Source organism: Leptonotus elevatus, chromosome 16 (genome assembly GCF_054856555.1).
Source record: "Leptonotus elevatus isolate MCC_2025b chromosome 16, RoL_Lele_1.0, whole genome shotgun sequence".
In the NCBI taxonomy this organism is placed as follows: Eukaryota; Metazoa; Chordata; class Actinopteri; order Syngnathiformes; family Syngnathidae; genus Leptonotus; species Leptonotus elevatus.
Genome location: NC_141254.1, coordinates 12503920 through 12524709, shown reverse-complemented (window position 1 = coordinate 12524709; position 20790 = coordinate 12503920). Strand labels below are relative to the sequence as shown.

The 20790-nt window shown below is 38.9% G+C and overlaps 1 protein-coding gene across 4 annotated transcripts in view; it reads right to left on the bottom strand.

Annotated features, from left to right (window-relative positions):
• Positions 1-559: 559 nt before the first annotated feature.
• srrm3 (serine/arginine repetitive matrix 3) overlaps positions 560-20790 on the bottom strand; it is a 59715-nt gene continuing 39484 nt past the window's right edge. Inside the window, exons 6-14 of one of the 4 annotated variants that reach the window (XM_086098415.1) lie at positions 20313-20381; positions 17219-17254; positions 16506-16556; positions 15962-16069; positions 14115-14280; positions 5897-6159; positions 4234-4479; positions 3930-4055; positions 560-1485 (exon numbers count right to left, since the gene is read on the bottom strand). In XM_086098415.1, the coding sequence (XP_085954541.1) occupies positions 1236-1485; positions 3930-4055; positions 4234-4479; positions 5897-6159; positions 14115-14280; positions 15962-16069; positions 16506-16556; positions 17219-17254; positions 20313-20381 (1315 nt within the window). In that variant the 3' untranslated portion in view covers positions 560-1235. The remainder of the gene's footprint in view (positions 1486-3929; positions 4056-4233; positions 4480-5896; positions 6160-14114; positions 14281-15961; positions 16070-16505; positions 16557-17218; positions 17255-20312; positions 20382-20790) is intronic. The other 3 variants (XM_086098417.1, XM_086098418.1, XM_086098419.1) reach the window with 3 other exon arrangements.

Here is a 20790-nt window from a genome sequence, read left to right as displayed (position 1 = left end):
GTCTTCAAAGTTGTTGGGTTTTTTTTAAGCATAGATCTGTCCATATTGGTCCAATACAGAAGGAAGGAGTCTTGTCAAACTCCCATTTGCGAGCGCATCTTCAACCAATCAACATGGATGCATACAATCCACTTTCACCCAAAAAGATTTAAATTTGCGGCACGTTGGCCTAGTGCTAAAAACAGATTCAATAACTTAAAATAATAAATAGTCCAATAAATAAATAAATAAATAAATAAATACATTAAATAACATATTGACAAAACATGTGCATGGAAAGTTTTGCAGTAAGGTTTCATGTACAGTGCCCGCAGCAGCCTCAGTGGTAATTACAGTCGAAGGCGATGTACACGCATACCGATAATCGGACCAAAGTCGAGCCTTTTTGGTGTGAACGTCTCCAAATGATTATCCAGAGTGGTTATCTTGCGGTGTGGGGTGTCTTGTCATTTTTCCACCCGGTCGGCTCAGAAAATTGTCGTGACCGATGGCATTTGTTACAACTTACACACAGTTTGGTTAAGATGTTGTTGTTTTTTTAAATCGGTATGTGTGTATCCCTTCTTCGCACACATACTCTGCGTTATAAACGAAGGATAAGCAGAATCAACATACACATCATTAGATAGGGCAGACATAAAATAATAAATAATACATTTCATCTAATTTACTTGCGGCCGGTTGGCATCCCATTAGAGCAGAATCCTATAAACTGAGTTAGGGCCACGCCCCCGCCACAAAAGAGACACGCCCTTTCCGATTTGCCATGCTATGCTGCGTCACCTCGACTCTTGCAACTTAATGGAATATACAGTGCATAGTTTACAAAGCCAGAAGAGATCTATACAGACAAACGTATACCTTGTCACTTTTAAGCATTAAAAAAAGTTATTTTGTTCTTATTTCATTGATCTTGTTGCTCTCAGGAAATAAATCGTGGCTTTTTCGTAACGTGCGTCGTATACCCGGCACCTATTTTTAATACATACATACATAGATTTACTTTGGATTTTGGTTACTTTGTGGAAGAAGTGAAAGAACGTAGCAACATTTAAGATTTGTTCCAAGGGCTCAGCCAAATCATTTGACGCGTGTGAACTAATTCCTTTAAAAATATTTTTCACTCTCAGAGATTTTATGAACGAAGTAGAAGAGCGCTAATAGTTAATAGGGTAAAAAGGATTTGGACCCTGGACTGTAAAACTTCACAAACCCGATTGGCGTTTCATCCCCCCTCAGAAGCCTGGACTGTCGTAGCTGCTGTGGCTGGAGTAACTGCGGCGGCTGCGAGAGCGACTCCGACTCCAGCTGCGACTCCGACTCCAGCTGCGGCTGCGACTTCGACTCCTGCTGCGGCTCCTGCTGCGGCTGCGACTGTAGCTGCTGTAGCTGCGACTGTGGCTGCGGCTGGAGCGCGATGGGCTGCTGTCGTAGCTGGACGACGACGGGCTCGGCCGGTAGTACGGGATCGGACGTTTCCGGGCACTGGGGAGGGCAACCAGGAAGTGGGTGTCAAAATCCTCTTTTCAAAGGCTTGATGATATTTGGTCGAGCGAATCATTGTTAGATGCTTGTGACCAGGACAGGCGCTAAAAGAGAGCAGCTGTTTGGGTTAAAACAAAAAAAGCCGCGCACACACATTTGCACACACTCATATGAAGAGAAAAGCATGTGGTTAGTTTCCTCGTTAATAGCCACTCCGAAAGTGCTTCGGATAAGTAATTAGCACCCAAAAGAACTTGTCGTTGGAGGTGAACACCAGCAGACTTCAGCAGTCAACAACAGTGTGGTTAGTACAGTGGCGAGTGGTGATATTCATTCAATGAAACTGGACTAATTTATTCCCAACAGTCTACTCTCCATGTTGTTGTTTCTTTTCTTGGCCGCCGCTGTAACCAATTCAACTACGTGGAGCTAAGATTTTGTTTTTCTCATTAGATTTCTCAAACTATAATCTGCCCAGGATCTTCAGAATCAGTACAACTGCATATATAAAAATGATTCCAAATTTCAATACCATGATTCAAATCGGTTTGATTCAATTCGGCATTACGATTTCATATGTTACGGCTGAGTTCAAGAAGATATGATGCAATAAGTTTATTTTTCAATTTACGCTATGAATGGACTTGTCAGTAGGTTATTACAAACGTAGTCTTGTCATCATAGATATATCGCTCCAAAGGACAATTTGATACGCATCTCAATATATTTTTGTGTGGAACGATTCGATTCGGTTCAAGGCGATGCACTCACATCTTTGAAGTACAAACTGATTTTCTGCTTCAAATCGTATATATATATATATATATATATATATATATATATATAGTTTTTAGTGCAGTTTAATTTTCACAAGGCATGTTTTGGCCCTCCTATGTTTAAAATCCACACCAATGGTCAGACGAAGGGGAATGTAATATGCTTGTGAACAGTCAATATGTGTACGAGCAAATTAGCAAGTAAGTGCCTAAATATTAAGTGTTCTTAGAGATTGTAGGTTGTTTATATTCATTGCTGTTATGTACAAAAGCACAATATTGTGTTTTTTTTTTAGTATGAGCTTTTTTTTTTTTGCAACCTCCCCACAATATCATGATAATTATCGTATTGTGATGTTTAGATATTTCGCTTCATAACATCAGCATTTTTACTCTGACTGGTTGCTTTTGATTGGCCGTTACAGCCAATTTCAATGTTATAGGTTAGAGATCAACACGCATTAATAAATATAATGTCAAATATTCATTCTTATCTGCTTCAGATGATTTACATGACACAGTGGTGTGCTGTTGTTTTTTTTTTGGGTATGGTATAAATGGCTTCATTAATTGTGACGTGATAGTGGTGGTATAAAGCGGTGGATTAAGTTGTTTAAGTCCCCAAGAAGGCCCAAACACCAAATGCACAGCCCATCACTGGGTTAGTAGAACACTATCAAGGTATTGCTGCAAATAAGTTTGGGTCCTCGAGCCAATCCGTCATGGCAAGCAAGAGCGAGAAAGAACCTTGATAGCGTTTGTCACTGTGTTATATTAGCGAGTGGGCAGAGTTTAAGAGTTGCTGTGAATTTCAGAAAGGATGTGGAGGAGGAGAGAGAAAAAAAAAACAGGAGGAAGTGTTTTACTGCTCAGTCAAGCTTCGGGAGTCAGACTAGCAGGGTCCTACTGCACGGCAACAGTTACCACGGCAACTGGCCTGCAGCTCAGGCGCATCTTGTTGTCTTGGCATCGGAACCTTTAAGGGCTGGAGTGAAAGATGACATCACATTTCACCTTTTTACATTCAGTGGTATACTGTAAGTGTACATACACCAATGGGTGACAGTTGGCCTTATTTTATGCATTTTATTTATTCAAAATAAAACAGTGTGCACTTAGGTTATATCATATCTTCAACTTTAATCATTCATCATCAATATGTACGAATTTGAATGCAATTATCAACCTACCTGTTTGAAACAGTTTGCAAATCTAGAAAAACATTTTTTTTTTTAAATTACAACTAGAATTGGACTTTTTAAAAAGACATTTAATTTGCATGGTGTTATTTTAATTTTATGGCAATTAAAATTAACACAAAAAGTTAGGGGTGACATTTCAGGATGAACCTAAAATACACTTGACCAACTCTAACCTTTTCAACGCACACACAGCTGTCAATTGTTTCAGTGCTGTTTGTACAACTTGCTATTCTCTAACAAGAATCCGAATGGCAAAACTCACAACACATTCTCTTTTAATTAAGCATACAGCAGCTCACACTGACCTGCAATAAGATAATTAAAGTGCAAGAAGCCTGAGGAAGTATAAAATAAATGCATTTGCACTGTAAACCTAAAACTTTTTTTTTTCTTATTTACTGCAATAATATCCAAATGTCCCAATATTTATGTGGTTGTAAACACACATCCGGAAGACTGGTATTACCTGGTAATTCTGCGAGCTTCCATAAAACTGGGCGAATCTCTCCTCCGTTTCCGAATGGGCGAGTAACTACGAGAGCGACGGCGGGCCCGGCTGTCGGCGTCGCTGTGGTTGGGGCTGTCCCTCTCTCTGCACGAGAGACCCCCGGTCAATGCCACAGGAGGTGACAAAAAGGTGAATGATGAGTGAGAGAGTGAGAGTGAGAGTGAGAGTGAGAGTGAGAGTGAGAGTGAGAGTGAGAGTGAGAGTGAGAGTGAGAGTGAGAGTGAGAGTGAGAGTGAGAGAGAGAGAGAGAGAGAGAGCTCACCTGGAGGCGTTCTGTCTGTTGTGAGGAGACTTGACCTTGCTGGGGCCTCGGTCCCGGTGGGCGCACGAGGAGCGTTCGCTGCTCCAGGAGCTGCTGCGATGTCTCGGGTTCTGTTTGCTCCGCGACGCCTCTTTCTTTCTGCTGGATGCGTGAGAGTGGCGGCCTGGCGAGGCCGACGGGCTGCGGTTGTGCGCCTGGCCTCGGCCGGAGCGGTGGTGACGCTTGGAGGAATGGCTGCTTTTTGTCCTGAGGAAGGAAAGCAAAAACGATCACATATTATGTCGGTACAGTGGAACCGCCATGAGATGGATCTAGTAAATAGTGTCCAGTACATTCAAAAGACCCCTTTGTACAGTACCTTTCAAAGTCTGTTGGTCCCACTTTACAGTAGACTACAGCAAGCTACAAAGCGGGCCAATATGACGGCCATGTTGGCAGGGTCAACTTTTTCATCAAAATAATGCATGGGTAGACATGGCAGCCATGTTAGCAGGGGAGAGAGTACCTTCAAATGTATTGAATAGGGTGACCAGATTTTCAAAATTAAAAACCGGGACGCTACAATTTCACTGAAAATCAAATACACAATAAATTTCCACCAGTAAATATTATAACTAGGGGTGTCAAAATAAGTTTTGACATATTTTTTTAGATAATTTAAAGTTCCTTTAACGCCACTTATTTCTTTTAAAGCGCGATTAATGACCGCCCCTTACTTGGAAAGCCTGTATCGGGGATTTCCAGTTGCACCAGATGCACGCCATTGCACCAACAACGTAATTTGAACTTTTTTACAAGGCATTTTTAGTCTATGAAAGAAGTGCAAAGCAATAATTTGTACTGCATTGGGTAGGGAAGGGCGAGTACTGATATCACGCATCGTATCGTATTATTTAAAGGCATCGGGCAGAGGTGGCAAATCCAGGTCCAGAAAGTAAAAATCCTGCCACAGTTTAGCTTTAGCCCCAGGTGCTAGCTAATTCCCTAGATAGCTCCCATGGTGCTCGTTTGTCTGCTAGGGAGCTAGCTAGCTAACTAGCATCGGAGGCTAAAGCCAAAATGTGGCAGGGTTTTTACTTTTAGGTGCTAGCTAGCTAGCTCTCTAGATAGCTCCCATGGTGCTTGTTTACCTGCTAGGAGCTAGCTAGCTAGCGTCATGGGCTAAAGTCAAACTGTGGCAGGGTTTTTACTTTAAGGTGCTAGCTAGCTAGCTAACTCCCTAGATCGCTCCCATGGTGCTCGTTTACCTGCTAGGGAGCTAGCTAGCTAGCTAGCTAGCTAGCTAGCTAGCGTCATGGGCTAAAGCCAAACTGTGGCAGGGCTTTTACTTTTTGGGACCTGGATTTGCCACCTCTGGCATAGAGAAACAAAAATCCTGAATATCAACACATGTCCATTACAGACTACATATAAATGTTTATCATTTCAAAATGATGACATCGAAGGTGGCAGCCTGTTACGAGAGCTCTGCTAATCATTCACTTTTTTTGTATTATTTTTTTTTTTTTTACATAAAGCGGCACACATGTCCAGATATCAGAATTATATGATAATAATATGATTTTGAACTCGTGTTTAACTTGCCTTTCACCCTAAACCAAACCAGGCAGTATGCAAAACGGATGGATGGGCTCCAACGGGATATTAAAAACGTTCTTCTTACTTTCTCTGATGGCGGCTGCTCCTCCCTCTGTGAGTGTGGTTGTGGTGGGAATGCGCCGAGTCGCTGCTGTGAGCAGGAGAGTGGCCGCTCTTATTCCGTCCTCGCTGGTTCGCTCTCCTCCCTGACGTGTTCACGCTGTCCGCGCTTCCAGCTTCACTCGTCGTGCACATCTGCACTGCTTGGCTCCTGCTGGGGGCGCTGTGGTGCTTCTGATCTTTCAGCAAGGTGGACTGGATGCTTGCAGAGCCCGGTATCCGCAGCTTCTGTCAAAAAAAAATGATGACCAACAAAGGACACACAAAAAAAAAGAGAGGAAAAAAAAAAGGACAAAGGAGCATTAGAATGGTTTCACTTTTTCATTGTGAGTGCTACGGTGTACCTAAAGAAGGTAACATCAGAAAGAAAAAGAGCTAAGTTTTCTCCATATGGCTTATAGATAGATAGTCCTCTATGGTGCAGCGCATGCAATACTTGGCATGCAAAACCATAATGAGTTGAAGAAATCATAACCGCAAAAACAAACAAAACAAAACTAGGAGAAGGAAGAGAGGGAAAGGTACCAAAAAAAAGTGAACCAAATAATAGAGCAGAGGCAGAAAGTAAAGAGCTACAGATAGTGTAGAGAGAAAAAGAAAAAAAGAGAGGACTTCTTTATATTTTAAAGTCATGATGTCAAAGAAATGAAAGTTAACAGAAAGAGAAGACAACTGGACGGAACATCACAGAAATGGAGGGAACAAAATAAAGATCACAATTATTCAATCAGTCGAATCAGAAACAAAAATCGTCTGCTACTCAATTTTCTCTTTCTGGATTTTTTTTCCCCCTGAAGACAAGTGCTGACATGTGAACAGCGACCCATTTTCTTTGTTTTTTAAAAAAAAGTGTTATTCTTGTTTAACTCCCTTCTGGTTAGCATCCACTTACCAATAAAGTGGTATTCCCTCCTTTAGTAGGTAAGGTATGAAGAAAAGGGAAAAGTGGGGCAACATAAGTGCATCATTAGATTCACAAAATGCAAGAGAAAAAGACACAAAACCCTTCCCTGTCAGTGACTCATGAGACAGTGCATGGAAATCAATGGAAAAGAAGTCAAAGCAAAGAGGAAAACCATGACGGCAACATGGAGTTTTTCCTCAGCACCAGCCGCCTCCAGGAAACGCCAGCTTTTACCGTTTTCCTTCCAGAGTTCCCTCATTCACTCGGATGCGACTTTTGGGATAACGGCCGTCATATCGCTTATTTGAAGTGTCAACGTTTGTTTTGAAGCGTCTCCAGAGAGCTTCTGTGACAGTAAGTTCTGACCGAAATAGCTTAATAACCGATGTTTTGTTAGTATAAATACGATTACAGCCAAATCCACCCGTTTATAGCCATCACAGTGGGCGGCCATTTTGCCTTTGTGCAGCCACTTTCTTTCGACTGAAAAGGACATAACAATTGCTCACGGCTCACCTGTTTTCTTAGTTTGGTCATGTGACGCTGTGATCGGTTGTTACCTGAGCCCTGAGCAACTGTGATGTCATTTTCAGTTGACAGCCACTGGCAAAATGGACGCCCCACCCCCTGAGATGGGTGGATTTGGCTGCTTAATTCATATTCCACAAACACAAAATTAATCAGGAGTGCCGTGTTGAGACTAGTGGGGTCGCACAGAACATATTCGTTTTTCACTTGACTTGTCCTTTAAAGGCCAGAAATAAATGTCAAGACCAAAGCCAACAATCAAATGATTATCAACTTTATATGCACTGACTGGACACTTAATTAGGTACACGTGCACTTGTGAGATCCAACACAGGAGCGCTATAAAACATACTGGTCACTTTCAAATGACGCAAAATTTCAAGTCAAATAATTTCATATATATATATATATATAAATACGTAAATGTCACAATTTTCACAGTAGCACCATCTGTTATTGGCTCATTTTGGTCTAAAACAAAACTTAGCACAGTGGAACCTCGATTTAATAGATGTGGAACCAACAAACTCTGGATTTAATTAACAGAAAGTCGTGTCCAGTCCTCTAAAAATGCCCCTTTGTACAGTAGCTGTCCAAGTCTGTTAGTTCCAGAATGGACCACCAGGCCAAGAGATGGCGCTGTGGCACAATCAACAGACAGAGACGCTCCTGGCGGCCATGTTGGCAGTGGTGAAGTCGCCATTAACATCATAGGCATTAGCTTAGCACCGACATAGGCACGCAGTTCAAAAGGAGCGTATCGTATCTAGCTTGTATACGCATCTCTCAAGCATTTTTGGTACATTATACACGTTAGTTTTTTTTAGTCAAGACCTTCTCGATGGAATGTAATTCTATTCAATTTGGAGGGAAAAAAACATGCTAACAACGCGGCTTGGTGGAGCCAGCTGAACACCATTATCCCCTCCCCAAGCGCCACCGATGTAAGTTTGGATCAAACTTTAAACCGTTTAAATGATTTCAAGCTTCTTTTTTTTTTGTATTTATTTGTAATAATTTCATATTATTCGTAAAAATGTCATATTTTTAGTTTTGAGTATTTTTAGGTACTTCAATTTAACTCATTCACTGCCATTGACGACTATAGATGTCAAAAATTCACTTGAACTATTTCTATTAGTTTCACCTTTTTTTCCACTTATGAAAACCTAGAAAAAAATGTATTGTACATTTAGAACAGATATAACATTTTTGATTAACTAGTGAAGTCATTTGATCAATTACAATAAAAAATTTAATCGCCTGATGCCCCTAATTAAAAAAAAAAAGAAAATGTAAAAAAAATGGGGGTGTCAGATGATTACATTTTTTAATTGTAATTAATCGCATGACTTCAATAGTTAACTCGCGACTAATCACAAATTTTATATTTGTTCTAAATGTACAAGAACCTTTTTTTTCTAGGTTTTCATACTCTTGTTAACAAAAGTGGAAAAAAGGTGACGTCTATAGCTGTCAATGGCAGTGAATGAGTTAACGGGTAATGGGCTGAAATGGACGAACCATACCTCCAGTTAGGCCATTAAATTGAGGTTCCACTGTATTGCAAAAGCTAAAGTACCACAAACAGAAACGACTATTATTATGACTGGTTATTGTCTGACAAAGAAGAATTTGTGTTTTTTGTTTGAGAAAGAGCGCTTGTAAAATGTAATGAGTTTTTGCTGTGCTGATGCACCACCCGCCACAAAGTTGAATGGAAATTGGTAGCGTAGTAATACAGTGATAGCTTGATTTGCGAGTACGCCAAGGACATTTTTTGGAGTTATGAGCCGTCTCTTGATTATTGTTGTTTTTGCTTTGACAATCAAAGGCAATCAAAACAAACCCTTCCACTTGGAGGATATAATAAAGCTCAGTTATGATTGTCACTTTCATTCCCTCTCTTACAATATGAACCAAAAAGGCCTTCTTTTTTTTTTAAATCAAATGATTATTATTATTATTTTTAAGTACAGCCCTTGTATTGGATCTCATCAAATTGTGCAAGGAAAGATGACGATAATAGGACTGCTAAGTGTAGCTGCCTAACAACCTGAGATGCTACACATGTGATCCTTCCGTTAAATAGACCTTCTGTCCTCCAGACAGAAGGCAGCAAATTAATACAGTGTAATAAGAAAATGCACGCCCAATGGTGTGAAATCACAAGATGTACTATCAACCTATAAACAAGAAATGCATTTTACTCAAACTGGGGGGAAAAAACAACAACAAAAACTACGGTAATGCTTGACCGGAATATCGGGCTCCAGAACAACTTTGGAAAAAAATAAAAATAAAAATAAAAAGAGAGCTCTTAGCACGCAACAAAATCGTCAAGCGTGAAATCATAACCGATGAAGTAAACTTTGTAAACAACAGAGAGAAAGAGAGAAAGAGAGAAACATTGAAGTCACTCGGGCTCGGGTGCTTGTCACATTCTCATCTGCATAAAGATCACGTGCGTAGGCAAAGCGTTACCTACCTTCCGTTTCAATCAGTGACACGTATGCAATAGCAACAAAACAAGGAAACAAAGAAAAAAAGATAGGAGAAGGGAACGTTCTCCGCAGCGATATGGGAAAAAGACAATGACCTCTTTTAGTATCAAAGCTTTTTTTTCTTTCGTCCAGACACTAATGAGAAATAAACAAAAAAAAAAAGGAAAAAAAGAAAATCAAAACAAAATGAACTCATTCACTGCCATTGACGGGTATAGACGTCAAAAATTCATTTGAACTATTTCTATTAGTTTCAAATTGTTTCCCACTTTTGTTAACAGGAGTATAAAAACCTATATTTTTTTAATTGTACATTTAGAACAGATATAACATTTGTGAGGTCATGCGATTAATTACAATTAAACATTTTAATTGTCTGACGCCCCTAATTTTTAATAATATTTTATTAATTTTTTAATTACAATTTTTAATTGTAATTAATCACATGACTTCACTAGTTAACTCATTATTAATCACAAATGTTATATCTGTTCTAAATGTACAATACACATTTTTCCCCTAGGTTTTCACACTCTTGTTAACAAAAGTAGAAAAAATGTGAAACTAATAGAAATAGTTCAAATGAATTTTTGACGTCTATAGCCGTCAATGGCAGTGAATGAGTTAAGAGAGAAAAAAAAATCCAGATGGAAAATTAGGATGATGCTAGAAACTACATGATTTGCTTTGTCTTTTTCGCTTGTACAAATGCAGCCATGTTTGTATCCAAACAGGGAGGGAGGGAGGGGGGTATGGGGGTGGATGGATAAAGGTAAGTGGATATACAGTAGTTTATTATCATATTAGTGGAGAGAACGGAGGTAAGATAAGGTAAGGTGTGCATGCAGAGCTGGCAGATGTGAACGATATGTGGGAAGGGGGGTGGATGTGACAACAACAAGAGTCAGCTGTGAGTCACATGACACAGATGAGGAGGTCGGACAGGAGGGAGGAAAAGTGTCACTGCTAATATGAGCTAGCGATAGTTGATACATTTGAAAGGGACCCCAGTCATATTCTGGCCTGGGCCTTCTTTACATTCACTATATCTTCCACTACCATTACTAATACAACTACGACGACTACCGCCACCAACACTATTGCTACAGATTTGATGTCAGCTCCTATTTTTGGTCACGTGTTGTTTATTTCTGAACACTGAAACAGTAAAAGGTACAATAAAGCTGTGTTCGGAATCACTCCCGATTTACTACTTCCCTATATTGTCAGTTTGCCATTTTGCGTGTGTTCGAATGTGGCGTAAGTAGAGATAGATAGCGATAGTCATTATCGGTGAAAGGGGAAAAATATTGCCGTCCAAAAATATGAATATACTCTTAACTTGAAATGTCTTAAAGTGACAGTGTGCAATTTTTTAGCACACAATAATATGCAAAAAAATATTCTACCACATCAACGTACATTTTTTTTTTAAATGTATTCATAGGTCTATTAATTTGCATATTACATGGCTGGAGCCTCACCTTACAAGAGGATATTTTCGCCGCCATCTTCCTGCTACGGATGCCCAAAGGACTACTTTGCGAATGTATGTTTATTGAACAATTTTTCAGATATGCAAAATGTTGTTGTTTTCTTAACCTTAGACAATAACACCTCTTTGATTAAAAATTCTGAAGAAGAAAAAACACCAGGCAACTTCTAGGGTCATCAGTATATCTTAAAAAGTTAAATAAATACCTAAACAAGTATCCATATCGTAAATATCGTAGCTCCTTATAATTTTTTACAGTCAATAAATATGAAATGTTCAACTTTCGCATGAGCTTTGCTTAATTCCAAACAAAAACAAAAGGTGCATCACTTATAAAGTTAACTAACAAATTAATTGTTTAATTAATATTGGCTGCCAGATTTCTAAGGTCGATACTGATATTCATCAAAATGAAGAATATCGGCGCAGATAATCAACTAATAACCGGTCAATCTTTGGTCGTACTTTAAAAGTACCGGTAGTGACTATACTATACAATGAGGACCTGTGATGCAAAAACATCTCTAATAAAAGTAGAGCAACATACAATACAGCTCAATATGAAGTGCTTTGTTTGTATTCATTTTATAATTGTTAATTCATGATTAATTCAACGTTTTTTTAATTCTGTATTTATTTTTATTTTTTTAGGGAATGAGTGTGAATGATTCTGAACACAGCCTAACAGTGAGCCTATGCTTTAAAACTCTTACATAATGTGCCCCCCCACCCTCCTCAATTATTATTATTATTTTTTAAATGGCTTGGGTCCCTTTAAAATACAAAGCCAGTGTTAACAAAAGTGTGTATTGTCCCACATCATCAGTGGGGTCCGCCGGGTTCTCGAGTTCACAAGACCACCCCAGTTGGACACTGTCTCACTCTCGTCCTGGATGCTTTCCCTGTGGTGTGCTAATTTTTTTTTTATCAGAAACAATTATTATTCATGAGTGAAGCTAAGGTTTGAAATGACAAAAAAAACAAGTCGTCAAACAGGGGTGTGTAGACTTTTTATATATATATATATTTTGTTGGCCAGTGTCCCGCCGTCATGACACGATCGCTACAGTTTCAGGATATTTATGTGTGTTTATACTTTTTATACAGTACTGATTATGTCTGACGAACACGCCCTGCTGCAGGAAATATTATGTCACCTCAATTAATTCATTTGATTAATTTTCCCATCGCTGATTAAGCGCATCCCCCATTGGGAAGCATCCACGTATGTCCTGAGATGAGACAGACCCAAACGTAAGTCAAAGGCAAAAAAAAAAAAACAACAACTACAAAATGGAAACTCTATAAAAAAACAAAAAAACAAAAAAAACAGAACATTTGCAAAACCACACAGCTGCAGTAATCAAAATCAAAGTTCATTTCATCCAGGAATGTTCACACAAAACATCCTTCATTATTGGTAAGATGCTTGAAATATTCAAAGACACTCAAACTATGTGCCTTCACTACATTTCAAAAGTTTAGCACCTAAACAAAGCTTATTTGCCATTCTCCGCCCGTAAGCTTGAGACAATAGTCAGACACAGAGAAGATACTGCCACCTAGAGGCAACATGCACACTGACATAGAAAGGAGCCGAATCAATGAACTCCCGTTGCAGTGCCCCCTGGAGGAGAGGAGGATCTATGACTGAGCACAGCTTGTTTTTGACAGAAAGACAACTGGATTAACAAGAAGAAACGATTCCACATACCCAGTTAACCTACTTGGTCCAGCTCCAAAGCATTTGAGTGCTTTTTATATAAACGAGAGAAACATGGGAGGGGGGGGCATTTATTCATTGTTAAATACCATTTGGATTGATTAAGGGGGTAAGAAAAGAAAGAAGAATGAATGGCAGAAGCAGACAGAGATCAGATGAGGTCTCGCAAGACACATGCAAGAATACAAAACAGGAGGCGGCAGCGTGTTTGGAAAGACTTTAGGAGACGATTTGTTTTTGTTCTGGTTTCTGGTTCAGGTTGCATTTTTCATAACAGCACCTTTGAATTTTTTTAATTTTTTTTTAACTAGCATACAAATAAGGCACAATCTACTAATTGCCATGATTGAGATTTTGTACGAAATGCAATAAAATGACATTTGAATCAGGCTCTATATTGTATATTATGACATTTATTTGCATTTGGGAACTGGCAGTGGTCAAAACGTCGTTTTCTAATCAGGAATAATAGCATTAGATGCACAAAGTCAAAATATCATGTGCCTGATTGGTCGCTCTTATTTTCAGTTTTGCTTTGAACTTGAAAAGTTCTGTAACGTCCTTTTGCGTTTGTCAAATCTTTAGCCAAGCATTTGCGGTAGTCGAACCTGCGATCAACGACTTTTTTTCCCTCTCCCTTTTATTATAATCGTACGCTTCAGTGAGCAACCCACTTGAAAGGAGCCACATGTCTTTTCGCTCATTATTCTGCCGTCATAGCGTTCCTAGATGAAGTATGCTAATTCTGTACTCAGAAGATCTCGCACACGCACAAAAGAACCTTGCGTCTGTGTCGCCGCCAAACAAGAACAATGAACAAGATGGCGGAGGAGTCAAAAGAAAGCCAGATACAAAGCAGCAGGTCTTCCACACATCACGTTAAAAAGGACAATCGTAAAAGCATGTGTCCCGTCACCTATGAATTACTGATGACAAAAAAAAATTAAATAAAGTTTCACGTTAGAAAAGTGTGGGCAGGTTGGGGAGGGGGGGGAGCATTAAGGGAGTAGAAGAGAGGAGATGACATACATCTTGCACCTTATCACCCTCAGTGTGGTTGAGTCTGCCGGCTTTGTGGCAATTGTGACCGCGCTGGGTGTGGTCGCCATTGTGCCAAGCGGCGGGACTGTTGGGACCCGGGGATAGTGACGCGCTCGCTGTCTTCTTTCCGCCCTTCTTGTGCTTGGAGTTCAGTCTGGAAGCGCACAGACACCAAATCATGTGTTTTTTTGAAACAAACTGCTTGTGTTGTTATAAAGATGGACTAACAGTATCAGCCCGATACTGATACCTGGTATCGGTGCACACCCGCCCCTAAATTAATCAAATTTAAAAGGGACAGCGTGTATTATTTAGTGCCATGTAGTATGTTGATGTGCATATTATTGAAATGAACTCATTCCCTGCCATTGACGGCTATAGACGTCAAAAATTCATTTGAACTATTTCTATTAATTTCAATTTTTTTCTCCACTTTTGTTAACAAGAGTACGAAAACCTAGAATGTTTTAAATTGTACATTTAGAACAGATATCAAATTTGTGATTAATCGTGAGTTAACTATTGAAGTCATGCGATTAATTACAATTTTAAAAAAATGATCGTCTGACGCCCCTAATTTTTAATAATCTTTTCTTTTCTTTTTTAATTAGAGACATCAGGCGATTAAAAATTGTAATTGTAATTAATCACATGACTTCACTAGTTAACTCAAGATCAATCACGAATTTGATATCTGTTCATTTTTACATTTTTTCTAGGTTTTCATACTCTTGTTAACAAATGTGGGAAAAAAAATTGAAATTAATAGAAATAGTTCAAATGAATTTAGTTAATAGTGTTTTTTTATTATTATTAATGAATAATTAGTTCACCACCAGATGGCGCTAAGTAATACCCACTGTCCCTTTAGAGCAGGGGTCACCAACCTTTCAAGTTGAAAGATACCTCTTGGCTACTGATTACCGCAAAGGTAATTTGATATACACTTCTGAAATAATACATTTGCTCAAATTATGTTTAATCATAGTGACAGCTCCAGTTTTTATTTATAATTAATGACACTGATCATTATTAACTCATTCACTGCTATTGATGGCTATAGACGTAAAAAATTTCATTTGAACTGTTTTCATTAGTTTAACATTTTTTTCCACTTTTGTTAACAAGAGTATGAAAACCTAGGAAAAAATAAGTGTGCATTTAGAACAGATGTAACATTTGTGATTAATCGCGATCGTGAAAATTCCCCAGAGGATGGAAAATAAATGAAGTATAAGTGCTTGTAAGTAGGGGTGGGAACCTTTGAATGTCTCACAATTTGATTCCGATTTTTGGGTCTGCGATTCGATTCAGAATTGATTTTCGATTAGGAACGATTTTTGATCCACAATGATTTGATTGACATAGATTTTTGCTTCAATCTATAGATGTGCAAGGAATTGTAATGTTCTACTCCAGTCTGACTCGCTCATGCTAATTAGCGCGCTACTCGCGGCACTTTTATCACTCAAAAGAACGGCTCCACGCTGCAAAAACAACAACTTTTATTGGAATAACTTGATCGTGACTTTTTCCTTCTACTCTCTAATGTGGGTGGCTACAACTTAATAGTGTATTAGACCATGTGGAACCACACTGCCCCATTGTGGCCAAATCGGGTACAACATGAACAGCGCTCCAAATAAAGGCACGCACGGGTATAAAATAATTTTAATAAAATCGATTTTGGGACATTTAAAATCGATTCTGAATCGTACTAAATGAGAATTGCGATTCTTATGAGAATCAAATTTTTTTTTGTTGATTTGTGACACACTAGGATGATACCGCCGTGTGAGAGAATCGTGCATATGTGTGTGATTTGCGGAACGTACCTGCTGGGAGATTTGGAGGTGCTCCCAGCGGATGACAGGGAAGCGCTGCGGCTGCTGCAACAGCTGCCTTGGCGCTGTGCGCTCCTTCTGGGGGTCTCAGCGGGGGACCTAAATGAACAGCCACAAACGGACAAACACGTGCACAAATAGGGAGGAATTTGTATGTATGAGTACGCCGCAGGGACACACATGCAGAATTCAAACTCGGTCATCCATCTGGTTGTATGTTAAAGGGGTCAGGCACAGCTGAACACTTTCAGATTGAGCCATGTGATCGTGCAAAGCTTGGGGGAGCAATTTGCGCTTTCGACTCTTGAACATTCTGCGTGAAGCTGAATCTGACATAACGGATTCAAAAATAGCAATATAAATGTATGACGGACCACCTGCTCACAACTCAGATGAGCAGATTTCGCTGTTCTGGTCATGTAATGCTTTCTCTAATGAAATTCTGAAAATCTGTAAGATGCACAGTGTATGCGGTTGTGTAGATAAAATCATTCTGGCAGGCTAATGCAATGTTCCTGGTTGACATGTGTCTCACCTCTTTTTCTGTTTATTCTTGTCTTTGTGTTTGTCCTTTGGACTGCCTGACCTGAAACAAAAGTAAGAGATCCGGTAAAGAAGTCGTTTATATTTAACAGGTGGTCACTTCCTTTACGATACTATACACAATTTGATTCAAAACGAGAGCTGCACATGGGGCAAAGTATTAGAAGCATATTTCGAGAGATTACGGCATATAATGGCATTTTGTTCCCGTGGCTGGTCGTCACTTGAGCCCTGAGCAACTGTGATGTTATTTTCAGTCGACAGCGAGTGGCTAAATGGCCGCCCCCTGAGATGGATAAAAACTGAGGAATTTTGCTGCATAACTCATATTCCACAAATGTAATGTTGATGTTTAGACTAGTGGGGGCGCAGACAACATATTTGTGTACAGATTTTTTTTTTTTTAACTAGACTTCTCTAACACCACGTGTCTATTGTTGCATTTGTGGGTTGCATGTTTTTCATTGCGCAATATTTTTCTGCGAATGAGGTCATGGGAATTTCCTGAACCGTATTTCCTGCATCTAAATGTGAAGGTTAAAAAAAAAAAGAGGCTATTATTATGCCACACACTACAAATTGCAAACTACAAGCGTTTCAAACAAAAGTGAGTTTTTATACAGTTTGTATTTATACACAATGCATTGACCAATATGTGATCATACTATATATAGAGTTTGCTTCTCCTTTGCCGAGCACACATACCTGTACCTCCTCTTTTTACTGGAGCCTGATGCTGACCTACAAGAGTAAACAAGGCTATTATTAGACAGCTTCTGAAACTGAATTATTCATGTGTGTACGAGAGGAAAGTAACCAGAAAATTAAAGTATTTTGCATAATTCCAAGTTGCAACGTGACGATGACTGACCTTTAATGAGCAAAAAAAAATGACAGTGGAATTTCAAATCATTGGCGGAAATATTTGGACTAAATTGGTGAGCAGTGATGGTTTTGCTAGTGAACTTCTTATCCATGTCTTTACATACAGGTCTGTGTATTAACTCATTCACTGCCATTGACGCCTAATTTTTAATCATCTTTTGTTGTTGTTTTTTAATCGTGAGTTAACGAGTGAAGTCACGTGATTAATTACAATTAAATTTAATCACCTGACGCCCCTAATTATTTATAATCTTTTCTTCTTCTTTGTTTTGTTTTAATAAAAATTTTAAAAAGATTATTAAAAATCAGGGGCACCGGCCGATTAGAATTTGTAATCGTAATTAATTGCATAATTTTAATCGTGAGTTAACGAGTGAAGTCACGTGATTAATTACAATAAATTTTAATCACCTGACGCCCCTAATTATTTATAATCTTTTCTTCTTCTTTGTTTTTTTTTTTTATTAAAATTTGAAAAAAGATTATTAAAAATCAGGGGCGTCAGGCGATTAGAATTTGTAATCGTAATTAATCGCATAATTTTAATCGTGAGTTAACGAGTGAAGTCACGTGATTAATTACAATTAATTGTAATCACCTGACGCCCCTAATTATTTATAATATTTTCTTCTTCTTAGTTTTTTTTTTAATTAAAATTTGAAAAAGATTATTAAAAATCAGGGGCATCAGGCGATTAGAATTTGTAATCGTAATTAATCGCATAATTTTACTAGTTAGCTCACGATTAATCACAAATGTTATATCTGTTCTAAATGTACAATAAAAAAATTATAGGTTTTCATACTCTTGTTAACAAAAGTGGGAAAAAAATGTTAAACTAATAGAAATAGTTCAAATGAATTGTTGACGTCTATAGCCGCCAATGGCAGTGAATGAGTTAAGTGCGGCTTCCTACAATTTATTGACCCGTGTTCAATGCAGTCGTTCATATCACCTCGCTCTCACCCTCATTGCGGTTTTCCATGGAAATGAGTGAAAGTCTGCGGGAGTTGTTGCTATTTTGCAGAGTCGACCCACGTCTCCCCTGCTGATTCGCACACCTACAGTGCGTGGCAGTGTGGCAGCACTAGAAAGGTGAAGGAGGGGGTAATAAAACTGTCACGGGCTGATCTATGAGTTATCGCAGCAATGGAGGGAGCCACCTGGGAAGTAGCGGATATGAGCTGTTGTTCTGGAGAACTCATTGTTCTGTTATTGAAAAAAGAAAAAAGAAAAGCTGCACAACTCACCTGCCACAACGTGCATGCCCCGTCCCATTACACAAATCTCGCAAAAGCTGTTTATCACAAACAAGTAGCGGTATGAATTTTATATAGCATAGTAAGAAGAATCCAGTACTGTACTTTATAGACCACCTCCCTTTCCTTCCTCATGTGCAACTTAAAAGGGCGAATATCAACAAGGGAGGCTTTCTCTGGGGTGGGACGCTTTTTCCTATGTGGCTCAGCCATACATTATTTAAGCACCGACTACACGTGCAGCTGGGGTGTGACACTCGGGTGACACAAGAGGGGGTCAAAGAGGACCCAGGCAGAAGCGGGATGGCTGAGAAGTGGGGAACAAGGGTGCAGGAGTGTTTGGATATTAACTCATTCACTGCCATTGACGGCTATAGATGTAAAAAAAAAATCATTTGAACAATTTCTATTAGTATAAATGTTTTTCCACTTTTGTTAACAAAAGTATGAAAACCTAGATTTTTTTTATTGTTCATTTAGAACAGATACAATTTGTGATTAATCATGAGTTAACTAGTGAAGTCGTGCGATTAATTTCAATTAAAAATGTTAATCACCTGACGTGATAAAAAAGAAAAAGAAAATATTATTTAAAATGATGGGCGTCAGGTGATTACAATTTTTAATCGTAATTAATTGCATGACTTCAGTAGTTAACTCACAATTAATCAAAAAATGTATACCTGTTCTAAATGTACAATAAAAACAATTCTAGGTTTTCATACTCTTGTTAACAAAAGTGGGGGGGAAAAATGTTAAACTAATGAATTTTTGACGTCTATAGCCGTCAATGGCAGTGAACGAGTTAAGAAGAGGGTAAATTGATATTTTAGTTTGCTCTATTTTCGTGGCCATTGAAAGTCTAGTCTAAATCTGCAGGGGCTAGCTAAACTGGCTTTCGGTCATTTCCGTAGATGCACACAGCTCGGCACAGTTAAAAATGGGCATTTTGCCCCGTTGGACAGCTCCTCCTTATTTCCTGCAAAATTGGCGCACAGCAGACGCTACACCTTGACATGGCAGACGAAGAATGTGAGTTCATAATGTGTCTGCCTACACCTCGATGAAATTCACCAAAATTGTGTTACGCTACCTGCGCCAATACTTAGACGTGGTTCCAGCAGCCGTAAGGTGCAACGAAAGTACGGCAGAATGCCCAGCAGAGTGGTGAGAGTGGACCGCCAAATTCCCAAACAGGCAAAATAAGGCTTGGACCAGCACCCAAAATTGAAATGCATCAGGTTGTATGCTGTCACTTGGTAAACTAGAAACCTCACAATCTCTTTCTTTACATCCACAAGGCCTCCTTTCATCATTCAGTTCCCTGATTTCTTTCTTACCTTCTATCCTTTATTTCTCACCTCCTTCGCTTACTATTTTCCTGCACCTTCTTTCCTGTCTTGTCTCTTTTTCATCTTCCCTTTTTCTTCCTTTTCTTTCATTCCTTTCTTAGCAACTTTCTCTTCTCTTCAGCTTTCTCTTCTCTGCCAAAGCAAATGGAAGCAACATGTGGTAAATGAGTGAAAAGCCATTGTAGCAAACGAGAGGGGCAATCAATTGCTTTTTTCGACAGCAAGTGAGACTTCATCCCTGGACATTAAGAGCTAAAGTGATGACTGACCCGCACCTTATTCATTGCTTAGAAATACACGCACCTGTCACGCTTGTGTTTCTTGCTACTCTTTTTCTTCTTCTCTCTGCGATTGGGCGATGAGCTGCCAAACCTATCGGTGAAAAGAAGACAAGAAATGTGACCAGGCTGACAATGCAGTAAAACTCAAAATGTTGCCTGACACTCTTCGACAGTGATTCCCAAACCAGTGTGCCAACGGGATGTGTATTTCAAATGTATCGTTTAATTATTTAAAAGCTTTTTGTCTTTTTCTCACAATTAAAAACAAAAAATTGAAAGTTGTATTTTTCATCCACCACAATTGCAATATCTGATAATTAACTCATTCGCTGCCATTGACGGCTATAGACGTCAAAAATTCATTTTAACATTAGTTTAACAATTGTTCCCACTTTTGTTAACAAGAGTATGAAAACCTAGATTTTTTTTTTAATTGTACAGATATCAAATTTGTGATGAATCGTGAGTTAACTAGTGAAGTCATGCATTGTAATCGCCTG